The 12619-nt window shown below is 43.0% G+C and overlaps 1 protein-coding gene across 1 annotated transcript; it reads right to left on the reverse strand.

Annotated features, from left to right (window-relative positions):
• Positions 1-4287: 4287 nt before the first annotated feature.
• On the reverse strand, positions 4288-6102 carry LOC147975199 (uncharacterized). Its single transcript, XM_087520314.1, has 2 exons — positions 5904-6102; positions 4288-5246 (listed from the first exon to the last, which is right to left on the reverse strand). The coding sequence occupies exons 1-2, from the start codon at positions 6100-6102 to the stop codon at positions 4288-4290; spliced, it is 1158 nt and encodes a 385-aa protein (XP_087376440.1).
• Positions 6103-12619: the final 6517 nt, after the last annotated feature.

Consider the following 12619-nt stretch of genomic DNA (forward strand, 5'->3'; position numbering starts at 1 on the left):
GTGGTACTCTTCCATATGTGCTTAAGTTATTGATCTCACCCATAAAATATATCCTAAATTGTTTACTGTACTTTTCTTGTCCGTACCAAATCATAGTGGCTAGTTGAATGCAAACATTGGTTGCGAAGTAGCTTTGTCCGGTTTGCACCGTCAGATCCGTCATGTCATGGTCACTATACTCGTAAATCTTATGGTTTCCCCCCTTTATATTCACTACCATCATCGTAGGTGCTTCCCTGCTTTGTGTCGTGCTAGCACTGCTCCTCAAGACCTCAACACATCAAGTGAAACAACATGCCACTCATAATTCCAAAGCTTACGTGTTTTTTTTTGACCTTCAAAACAGCAGGAGAGGCTCCTACTGTGTTATATTGAATAAAATGGGAGTTACATCTTATGTACAAGCTCATGAGGAAAGACCCTCAGAGGGGGGGGGAGTGAAGGACAAAGGCAACTAGTGGTAACTAATACAAGAAGAGGATGACTGAAGAATCAGTGAAGAGGAGTAGAATTACAAAGCTAAGGCAAATAATGTAATGTAGTCCCAGTGAGCTTTGTCTACTCGAAATTTGAGCCAGAGGAGGTCCTCCTTAGTCCTTCCCCTCCAAGCAGCCAAAGAGGGAGGTATGTGCCTGAAAATAAAATTATTTCTTTCCTTCCAAATATTCCAGGCCACAATTCCCACAAATTCAAAGAAAAGTCCCCCGTTAAAAGATTGTCTAGCAGCTTGGATGGCATCAATCCTGGAGTGGTGTAAATCCCATGTAATCCCCACTTTCTACCAGCAAGAAGAGCTAAAGGGACACATGAAAATTAAATGCTCAATGGTTTCCTCCACTCCAGTGCTACAAAGGACGCAATTGAAGCCATCATTGATGTTATAATGCCGCCTCCTGAGCATGTTCCTGGTATTTAATCTGTCTGCTAGTAAAAACCACATAAATACCTTGAGCTTCATATGTAACTTAGATTTCCAAATCCAAACGAAAGGAGGAGGTGCCACAATATACTTATGACAATGCTCATAGAATTTTTTTGGGAAAGTACACCTGTCCCCATACATAACTCCAAGAATCCGCTGCATCCAAATGATTAAGGGTGTCCGGTTTCAAAGCTAGCACCAATTGCAATTCCTGGAATGCTTCAGGCGAGAGGGGGATGTTGAACATATCAGACCAATCATTAGCTGCATAGAAGTCAGCGACCGAGCAGTCCTCATTAATTACGAAGGAAAAGAGACATGCAAAACTGACTGCCAGAGGATCCTCATGCCATTTGGCATGCCACATGGCAATATTTTTACCATCACCAACCAACGGGGAAGAAATACCTCTGAAAATAGGCATTAGCTTGCAAATTTGTTTCCACCAAAAAGAACCACATGGCAGGGATGCGTGAGGCACAGAGTTCAAATAATATGAGTCCCAAATGAGTCTGACCCAAGGAAGCTCGGCCTTATTATAGAATTTATCAAGAAATTTGAGCAGAAGACTCTGATTTTGGACCTTGATATTAATAACACCCAGACCCCCATGTGCCTTTGGACAACAAACTCTCTGCCAAGCAACCAAAGAGTTGCAGGACTCACCTTGTTCATTCTTCTTGGTCCAAACAAATCTATGTCTGACCTTATCAAAGTAATGCAAAAAACCAGCATTAAGTTGCAACGTGCACATTGCAAAATTGATCATGGAGGTAGCCACAGAATTGACCAAAGTTATCCTAGAGGCGTGACAAAGAAGCGAGCAGGTACTGGATAATCTTCTGTCAACTCTATCTACCAAAGGCATTAAGTTAGTCATCGTAGGTTTGGTGGTACCGAGTGGGAGGCCAAGGTAGGTAAAGGGCATTTTCCCAATTTTGCAACCAAACTCAGAAGCAAGCTCTGCATCAACCGAAGGGTTTACATTGATTGGCACCAAAAGAGACTTTTGGAAATTGATTTTCAGACCCGAGGAGAGAGCAAAGTCTTGTAGAATTTTCTTTAAGTGGAGTAATTGCTCCTTGCAAGCCGGGAGGATGATGATTGTGTCGTCTGCATATTGAATGATGGGGAATTTACCCTGTCTAGGGATTGGCAGGCTCAAATTTCCCTTAGCAAACTCATCATTAATAACATATTGCAATAGCTCAACCGCTAAGACAAACAACAAAGGCGACACCGGGTCGCCCTGGCGGACTCCCCTTTTGCACTGAAAAGAACTACCAGGAATAGAGTTCAGGAGCACAGAGGAATGACCAGAGGCCAATAAAAGTCGGATCCATTGTATCCATTTGTTGTCAAACCCCAACTTGTCCATCATGGAAAAAATCAGATCATGCTCCACTAAATCAAAAGCTTTTTCGAAATCAAGCTTTAAAAGAACAATTTCTCTGCCTGAATGCTCACATTGGTGTATATACTCGAAAGCCCAAGCTAAGCAATCCTGAATGGACTTACCTTTAATAAATCCATATTGATTCTCATGTATGATTTTGAGGATAACTTTTTGAAGACGATCGGCTAGCAACTTAGTCAACAATTTCAGACAACAATTAAGCAAGGAGATGGGACGAAAGTCATTCACCGTCATGGGATTTAATTTCTTAGGTATTAGGGTGATTAAGGACGAGTTGAGGCAGTCCAAAGAGACTCTGCCTTCCCAAAAGCTCTGACAAAGATCATAGAAGTCGGACTTGATAATTTGCCAGCAAGATTTCAAGAAACACCCATTAAACCGTCCGGTCCGGGCGCTTTGTCAACAGGGAGCTACATAACTGCCTTATCAATTTCATCGTGGGAAAAAGGTCGGGAAAGCTCAGAGAGATCCATAGTAGCCGAAACCAGAGCATCCAAACTAAACTTCATCTCAAGAGGAACAGACACTCCCAACCTATCTATGAAAGCATGAAAGAGTGCAGCAGCTTTGCTATCATGATCTTCCAACAGCACCCCATTATCAAGATCAAAGCAGCAATAGCGTTGACTCTATGCCTTCCCGTGGCCATTCGTTGGAAAAACTTAGTGTTTTCAGCTCCGAATTTGATATAGCGAACAGTACACCTCTTACGCCAGTATTGTTGCTTGTAGTCTTGAAGACGAATAATGTGAGCTTTAAGAATTTGTCTGAAATTCCATTCCTGAAGAGCTAACTGCCGTTTCTCTTCAATGCTGTCTAGGAGCTGTAGAATTTTTTCTGAGTTCTCAATGAGCAGAGATAGACGCGAGAGGGCCTTACTCCACTGACGCAGAGCATGAGCAAGCGCTTTGAGCTTACCATTAATTCGTCTAGCAGGATCAGCTAGCTGAGCCGAAGACGCCCATGAGTTCAATACCACATCTTTGAAACCCAGATGAGAAACCCAAAAATTCTCAAAACGGAAAAGTTTGGATCTAACAAAGTTCGTCTGAACAGAGAAAAGACATGGAACATGATCAGAGACTGGTTTCGCAAGAGATCATACCGTCGTATTGGATAAGAGGAGGTCCAATGATTCGAAGTGAGAAACCAATCCAATTGCTCTAAAAGGGGCTCCTACTGCATATTACTCCATGTAAACGTAGCACCACGAATGGGAATTTCCACTAAGCTTTGGGCTCTAATGATATCATTGAAAGTAATCATGTCAGCCACATCACCTCCAGGACGGTTTCTATTCTCAGGCGAACGTATAAAGTTAAAATCGCCCATGAGCACCCAATCCTCCGAAGCGCCAATTTGCACGTCATATAGCCAAGATATGAAACTTAATGGTTCATCTCCTGAACATGGACCATAGATATTTGCAAGGGTCCAAGCGTGAGATGAGTGCAGCGATTTAAACGCGATAACTAAAGCCCATTGCGCCGAGAAAGAAACAACACCAGAAAATCTTGCACTATTCCAAATCACCAAAAGCCCACCTGAGGCACCTACGGATGGAACGAACGCAAACTGATCAAAACGTTTCGGGCAAAACTTACGCAGATAGGAATGATCAAAGTGATCACGTTTTGTCTCCTGTAGACAAATTATGGAGCATCCCGAATTATCAATATGAGAACGTAATGCCAAATGCTTTTCATCAAAGCCAATACCACGCACATTCCAGCAAATAATATTCCAAGAGCTAGCAGTACGATTCATATCAAAATAAAGTTCAGCAACACACACTTGAAATGAGACCTAAAAGGAAAATAAGAGAGCCTTGCGCCACATAACGAGCTAATAGATAGAGTTCCTGGATGCATAAACGGCAACACAAACATATAAAGTCTGACGATGAAAGAGAGGCAAAAGGCACATAAAAGAAACCAAGGCATCAGCTTCATGTCTGAGAGTTCTCCCTTGGAGCCAGCAATTTGTCTTGAGAGAGCTCTGCCAAAGGAATGCCATAGTCCATCGACCCCATGTGCTGAATATCTGCAATTGAAAGAGGCGTTGGAACTAGAGAGGGTAGCACAGACGAAGCAGGATCAGGAATCACCATGACCATAGCAGGAACAATTGCATATTTACGCTTGCGAGAATCAGACGACATGTCCACCTTGAACCCACGATACATGTTATTGCGACTGCTCCTACGAACTTCAGAAGTGATCAGAGGAGTTGCAACCCTAGCCTTTCGCCCTCTCTTTTTACCAGAATGCACAATAGGAACGTCAGAGAAGATAGTTGGGGACCTGTCCATTGTCTGTGGCTCAGAATCGCCACAGAGAGCAACCTCATCAAAGAAAACAGCATCAGCAACAGGCAAAGACAGCAGTCCAGGGGTATCGTCAAAGTTCAGTTTACGGGCTACTTTCCTTGAAACTTTAGTCTGATTAGAGGCAGTGGCAAGGATAGCTTGGACACCCAAAAACCTGATCAGTTTAGTGGGAATCACCGGCAAATTGAAGAACAAGAAATCTTGACCAAGCTTTGGGTTGTACATGTCCTTAAAGACTAACAGAGCAAGCTTGAACACATCAGGAACATTTTCAGAGCTCTTGGGAGCAACAACAGACCAATCCTCAAACTGAGCAGTGTCCCTCAACAGACAAACGTTAATCTGCAAGGCTTGATTGATGCTAGAGTGAAGAGTACTAACTGAGCCAGGAGATGCAACATTTGCATTGATAACAAGAGGATCCTCATCCATGGAAGCAGATGCAGAAATGTTATCATTGTATGCAGAAAGTGGGCTATCAGCAACATTGGGTTTAGGAACTAATCCATCAGTAAACCTCACACCCTGCTCCCTTAACATCTCTTGAAAATTGATCTGTCCTCTGACAGGAACAAAGTCTGGCGAGGGAGGAGCAAGTAACTGAAGATTAGCGCCGTTTCCAACAGGAGGAATGGCCCCACCTGGACCAAACACTCCATTACGAACCAACCAAGCCTGCAACCTGACTTGAAAGGCTTGCTCAGCAATAGAGTGCAGACCAGATAAAGGGTGTGCATCACCATTAGGAGGGAGGGGATCTTCACCAGCAAGAGGAACATCATGCTCAAACACATTTGCCCCGTCAGACCTAAGGATAAAAACAGGAACAATCCAAGAGCGCCTCTGTCCCCCCATCTGATGCATAACAAAATCCTTTGGAACCACTGACGGACTCATAACCCAAACTTTAACAAGCACACCAGACAAAGGTTCACGAGGACTAAACCAGCTCAAAAGTTTTCCAAAGTGAGAAACTGCCTTCTCCACCCAGTACTGTGTCTGATAATCTTGGGGAAAAGCAAGCATGAGGACCCATGTATAACGACCCAGGGCTGGCATGTGCATATTGATTGCTTCATCATGCTTGACAAAAGTGACCTCTACTTCCTCATAAAGCATATAAGTTCTGCCAATGAGGGCATCTCTAAGAGGAACATTACGGATGCAAAACAGACCAAGGCCAAGCGGGGAATCCTCAAAGAAGCGAACAGAATAACCATCATGATTGAGCATACCAGCAAGAGTAGATCTGGCTTCTTGTCGCAGATGAACTGGGATAGCACGGCTGGTCTCCGCGATGAGGAAGCGGTCGTGGTTCAATGGTGGGTGACCACTGAGCGCCATATCCACCCTGGCCTTGCGATCGGGAGGCCCCTGATCCACCGTCATACCATGGGGTAGGAAGGCAAGCGGGTTGACAGGGAAGTTCGCCATCTTCTTGGAGGAGCAGAGGACGAGGGAGGAACAGGGCGAGGAAGAATATGAGACGTCCAGCGGCAGGTGAGATTGTTTTATGGGAGCCTTTGGAATCCAAACCGCGTGCCTTGAAAATCTCAACCTTTTACAGCCCACCACCGCGTGGCCATAGGTCCAGCAGAATTGACAGCGTGGGGCCGCCAGACAAGTAGAGGCCACGTGGCCCTCCCGAAGGCAACACACGCAAAAACACCGCAGGTTTTTGGGAATCCATTTAAGATTTGACTTGAAAGAACTTATCTTATCAGGTCTATCACGATATTGCTGGCATTGTTTCTGGGAATGGCCAAACGAAAAATAATGAAAACAACGAAGCTGCGCCTGGCAATCCACTGCAAGATGACCGAACGATAGGTAAGTCGTGCAGGCTAAAAAGTGATTGTTTACAAAAAAAGCTAACATCTCGAGGTGAATATCCTGCACGAAAAAGATCTGAAATATCTTCCAAAGAGAAAACCTTACGCGAATTCAAAACTGGATCAGCCCAACCATCACCAAAAATTCTAGGCTGAAAAAATGGCGAGGACCGTAGAGGAGATCGCGTTTCTAGGCAAAATGTAAACTGCCCAAATTTGAATGGATAATCCGAATGAGAAGCCAGCAATGAATCATCCTCCGTAATTGGATTACAATTAAGAACTGCAGAACATAAAGAATCATCCTGGCCCTCACCATGAAATGCCTCAATCCATTTGGAAGCCTGGGCGCTAGAGGCGCCACAATTTTCCAGATGAGTCTTAATACCCAGGGGTTTACGTTGATGGCCATGCATAGCATTTAAGAGATCTGGCGGAATGTTATGAAGATAACATTGAGGCGAACGCTTCCGATTTGTATGCAACATCCATTCCGAACCAACCTTGGGCTTCCCACGATCCAGAACAATGGGCTTGCCATGAAAGAGATTGAAAGAACAATGGAACGCTGGCATGCGGCAACCCTTCAGAGCACAAATGAAATGACCCACCCGATTTGATGCAACCAAGAAACGGAAAAGATTATCCGAGAGCATAATCACGTTGAACCTCTTGAGATTGCCTCCCAAGCAGGAGCAGAGCGCCATGGAGACTGAATCCACATCCAAGTGAAAAGAAATCGAATGGAAAAGAACCACCAAGAAGAACTCCAAAGAAGAGACAGATCCATTGAAGTGGACCGAAGAGTGAAAATGATGATGAACCTGATCGGCCACCTTCTGGCCATACGAGAAATCCCAGTCAATGAGCGCATCCATCCTAACAATCTAGGAAGATCCATGGAGAGATCCATCGGCGTGGTGGGAGCAGGTGGGAGGGGAGGGGAGGAGGGGTGGGTGCGCCCTTAGTATGGCCGAAGTTGAGCAATGTTCCATCAGTTTTACACCACATCAAAAGCTTACGTGTTGAAATACGAATCTGATATGATGCTCATATTACTAAAACAGAGAACGTTTAATTGGTCACCTACTGTTCCTATATTCGTTTCGAAAAGCATGTGCGCCACCCACTGGTCCAGCTAGTTCCACTTTCCTGATTTTACTCTTGATGTTTAGGGTTTTCCCTTTTATCTACTCTACTATGATCTGCGTAGGTGCTTTCTGTCATACTAGCATCACTCCACCCTTCAAGCTAAACAACACAACACTCAAGATTCCAAAGCTTAGTTGTTCAAATATGATTGTGATATGATACTGATATTAGTTAACAGACACATTTAATTGGTTAGCTAAAGGTCCCACTTGAGTTTCCAAATGCATGTCACTTGTTGACTGTACTTTCTTGTTCATACCAAATCTTAGTTGTTATTTCAAAGAAAATATCGGTTGCTAACTACCCTTTGCACAATTTGCAACTTCAGATCTGCCATCCCACTGCCACGGTCAACACTATACTCATCATGCTTATGGATTCCCCATTTTATGATGACCACGATCAGCCTACGTGGTTCGTGTCGTAATAGCACTACTTCACCCATCGAGCTAAACAAGCTTAGTTGTACAAATTCAAATATGATATTATGCTAATATTAGTAAAAGTGAGAGATTTTTAATTGGTCAGCTAAATGTTCCTACTTTAGTTTCGAAATGCATGTGAGCCACATATGGAGAGACCGGAAGGAATAGTATTTCTCTGTGCGCTCTGGTTCATCATGGGTGGCCAACCGACATTGTATAGAAAGACTTGTAATATCTTCAATCTGCTTGCTCTTATGCTCGTCTTTAAGATGATCCTCTTCTCTTGCGGTCGACTGGTCAGGTCGAGTTATTCTCCCTTAGTATATTTTGAATCTGTCAGGTCAGGTCGACTTGTTCTTCTTTACTATATGTTGAAGCTGTCATCTGCGAAGTATCATCACTTCTGGAGCTCTCATATTTTGAGTAGTAGGCCACATTATATTAATGCACACACCAAATTACAGCATGCATGGCACCTCTTAGAAGAATTGCAGAGATAGTACAAAGGGGTTTACAGGGAGGAAGTGTTGGATTAGAATCACTTATGCATTACAAAGATAATCTCACTTGTTTTTATGTTTTCATGCATGTCAGGTATTGAACATTATCAAAATGAATATGAGAATGGGCGCACGAGAGGAATATTGCGGAACGATCCACTGGCTAACAAACTTGGCATGGTGGATGATGGCATATCTTATTCACCCATCAAGGTGCATGCTCTAACTTGGCAAGGTTGTATTGGTCGCACATATTTTCCATCTGACCTCTTGCATTACTTCTACTTTGTTACACCATCTGCTTAGTTTAAGCATCATATATGAGTATATGCCATACCTATCCATTTTCTGTACCTATTCCATGTGTTGTCACACTATGTTTTTCCAGGCAAATGTTGTTCTTTCATAATAGATGTACAAAAGGAAGAGGGTGATTGCAGATCCTCAAGGAGTACAAACTAGGTATTTGGAAAAGGTAGCGATACCTGTTAAATCAGATAGATCAGCAGCCACAGAAAACACAGGCCCAACTGTAACAGACTTTACCCCTACTCCAATGGCCAAACCCCTATTAGAACTGCTGACAGCCCAGCGTCAGGTACTGTCTATGATATCAATTCAAAATTTGAACTCCTAAATTTATGCATGTGCCTTACCTTCTCTCTTGTATGAAAACTAATTTCAGATGAATCTCCTTGCTCAAAGGATCATAGGATCTCACGACAATACTGGGCTCTGCATTGCTCTTGTCAGTACCTCTTGCCCTTTGTCAGCATACTTGCACTCATTGTTGTTTGATTATGTAGCATCACTGTAAATGTTCGCTTCTTTATCCTTCCTTTGCTTGAAATTATAAGATCTATATTTACTCTTAGATAAATGTAGAATTAACACAATGGTTATGAAGTTTTGGATTGCTCATGTAAGTACCTGTTGTCATGTACTCCCTCTGTATCGAATTAATTGTTGATCAATTGGATGTATTTAGAACTTAATAGTGCTAGATACATCCATTTGAGCGACAACTAATAACGGACGGTGGTAGTATTACTGTACAGGCATCGCGAGATAGTTGATTATCTAGCATTACTCTGCATCTTATCTGCCCTGCCCTCCACTTTCTCCAAATTATCATATCTACATTTACTCTTACCAAAATGTTGAATAAAGCCAATCCCACTTCACACGTTGATGTCTGCATTCCTCTTGTCAGTACCTTTTGCCTTGTAATGTTGTACTTAATTAATTGCTATTTGATTATGTATCGTCAGTCTGCACCTGAGCTTCATTATCCTCTATTTCTTCCAATATTATTTGATCTATATTTACTCTTTGCAAAATGTAGAATAATGACAACGCTTATAAAGAATTTTCTTTGGGGAATTTATTGAATTATCTTTCCATCAACATGGAGAAGGGCTTTGTCCAGCCCGTGTTAACATGTAATGTAAGTTCATCCTTCTCAAGCCTTCAAATTTTGTTCTAGTATAGATTTGGATAGGAATCATTTCCTCCACTGCTGTTTACATCTGATTGGATGTTTGCAACAACTAACCGTTTTAAATTGTAGTTGTAAAAATATGTTCCTTATGCAGAACACATCCATTTATTTGCTTATATAATTGTGAAACATGTTACGTGTCTCCTTGTTTCTCTTTCAGAGTCGTATCTCTTATGCCAGGCAGAACTTTAGGAAAGATAGTGAGCCAAACCATCTTGAGGACAGCGAGATGACCCCAAGGTCCTGTCTTGATGAAGACAGTGAGTTGAAGCTACTCACCAGCAGGTGTGAGACAACCTCTATGCAGTCGCTGCCTCAATCAGTTCGACTTCTTCAGTCTCAACTTAAAGCGGAAAGGCTTGCTTCAGCTCAGCTCCGACTTGAAGTCAAAGATGTAATGAAGATGTCAGGGGAATGCCTTGCGCACTATGGTTCCATACAGCTAGGGATGAAGCATCTATCGTTGACACAACTGAGGTATCATCAGCTTGTTCGGCTACTTGCGGGGCCCGAGCTTGCCAGGTCTATTGCCTTCTGAAGTGCTCTCAGTTTTGTATATTCTTTTGTCGGCGTGTTTATATGCACTAGTGGCGACCTTTGATGCCTAGTGTATGTAATCCGCGGTCATGTTACGCTTTATTATCATCGGTAGCCAACTTTGATTCCTAATATGCCGTAATTTTTTGTTGTATAGTCTAGGATTATTCTTTGGTCGGCATGCTGTAATTTAGGACGGAAGGTTCAGTGGATCTTAGTGTTGTCAGTCTTCAGGCTGGCTCGTTTCTCATATGGGCCAAAACGTGGGCCTATAATCATCTTGGTACATTAGCAGGTCTAAAGCTATAGTAGTTTCCCGCCTTTAACAGGCCATGGGCTACATATTTACTATAGTGAAACTGGGCTTCCTACGGGCCGTAGAAACAATGGGCCTTCTACGGTCCGTAGAAACAATGGGCCTTCTACGGGCCGTAGAAACAATGGGCCTTCTACAGGCCATATCATAATGGGCCTTAGACGGGCCGTATGATCGATTGGCCAAATATGGGCAAAAAACAGACCGCATTATGGCCGTAAACGGGCTAAAGTTGGAGTTAATTGGCCGTATTTGATGCCACTATGAAAATGTCCCAACGTATTAACGGGCCACAAACAGGCTGACTGTAACCACGGGCTGAATTTGGCCCACAAGTAGAAAATGGCAGTAACAGGCCGTAAGTAACCGAATGCTGGAAATGAGCCCAAGAATAAATGGGCCCTGAGAAGGATGAAAGATAACATGGGCTGCAAACGGCCCAATGGATTAATGGGCCGTTAATGGGTATAAAGTGATACACTGTTCATTACAGGCCAGTTTCACCACGGGCCGTTAATGGGCCAAGAGTTACAAAGGGCCTCATCTGGGCCGAAAGACGTCATGGGCCATATATGGGACGTAACTTAAAATGGGCTGGAATCATATTGGAGGGCCCAAATGACGCTACTGGGCCTAATTCAGATAGGTCGTAACGGGCCCTGGGTTAGCGGTCTGTAAATGGTCTACATGCGAACAGGCCGTTAACAGGCTTTCCGTGGACCTGACCTGCCACCTTTTGACCAAGTCAAACGAGCCGGCCTTTTCAAAGGAATGGGCCTCTGTTGGGCCGTGCCACGTGTCGACGTATCATAGGCGCCTTCTGTCCAATGAGTGGATGACATCTGTCCCAACGGTGAGCCAACACATGTTTCCTCCAGCCAATGATGATTTTACACGTGGAAAATCCCCATTGGTCGGGGCTGTTAGCGGGTTATCGGATCCAAAACCAGACCCGATAGCTTAACGGCGTTCCGTTACGATGGATGCCATGTGTCGGTCACCCTTGACGGAAGCACTTCTGTGACGCGCGATTTATCATCATGGAAGTGGACACTTCCGTGATGATAATTGTGGTAATATCATGGAACACTTCTATGACAGCATAGGTATGACTATCTTGATTCTGTCATAAAATTGTCATGGATGTACATGCATGACAAAAAATGCGACCTACTGTGACAAACACGTATCATCACAGAAGTGTATTTTTTTGTAGTGTCATACAAAGCTTATTTTCCCTTACAATAAAAGATCAAACATATTTAGGATCATTTTTTATTGCTTTATGCACCGATGACAACTTACTTGAAGGATCTAATTCAATCCATAGGTATATATAGTGGAATCTCATGACATGAATTGGGTTCAAGGTTTTTGGATGCACAAGTAGTATCTCTACTTGGTGAGGATTTTTGGCTAGCAAAGATATTGAGCAAGCACCACATGTTGGAGCACATCTATGGCAATATAACTTCTATGTGAATATAAGCAAACATAATTCATTACGTTGTTTTCCTTCTCCAACATCAATAATTTGACATAAAATACTTAATGGGCACAATCATAAAAGATGTCCAAGATAGTGTATTTGCATGTGAATATTCTCTTCCCTTATTAATTTTTTCATGAATTGCACAATTGACCAATGCTATGTTTGTTAACTTTCAATCAATTTTACCACTTATACT

The sequence above is a fragment of the Triticum urartu genome, chromosome 4A (assembly GCF_056163025.1).
Source record: "Triticum urartu cultivar PI428250 chromosome 4A, HENAU_Tu73, whole genome shotgun sequence".
NCBI classification, from domain to species: domain Eukaryota; kingdom Viridiplantae; phylum Streptophyta; class Magnoliopsida; order Poales; family Poaceae; genus Triticum; species Triticum urartu.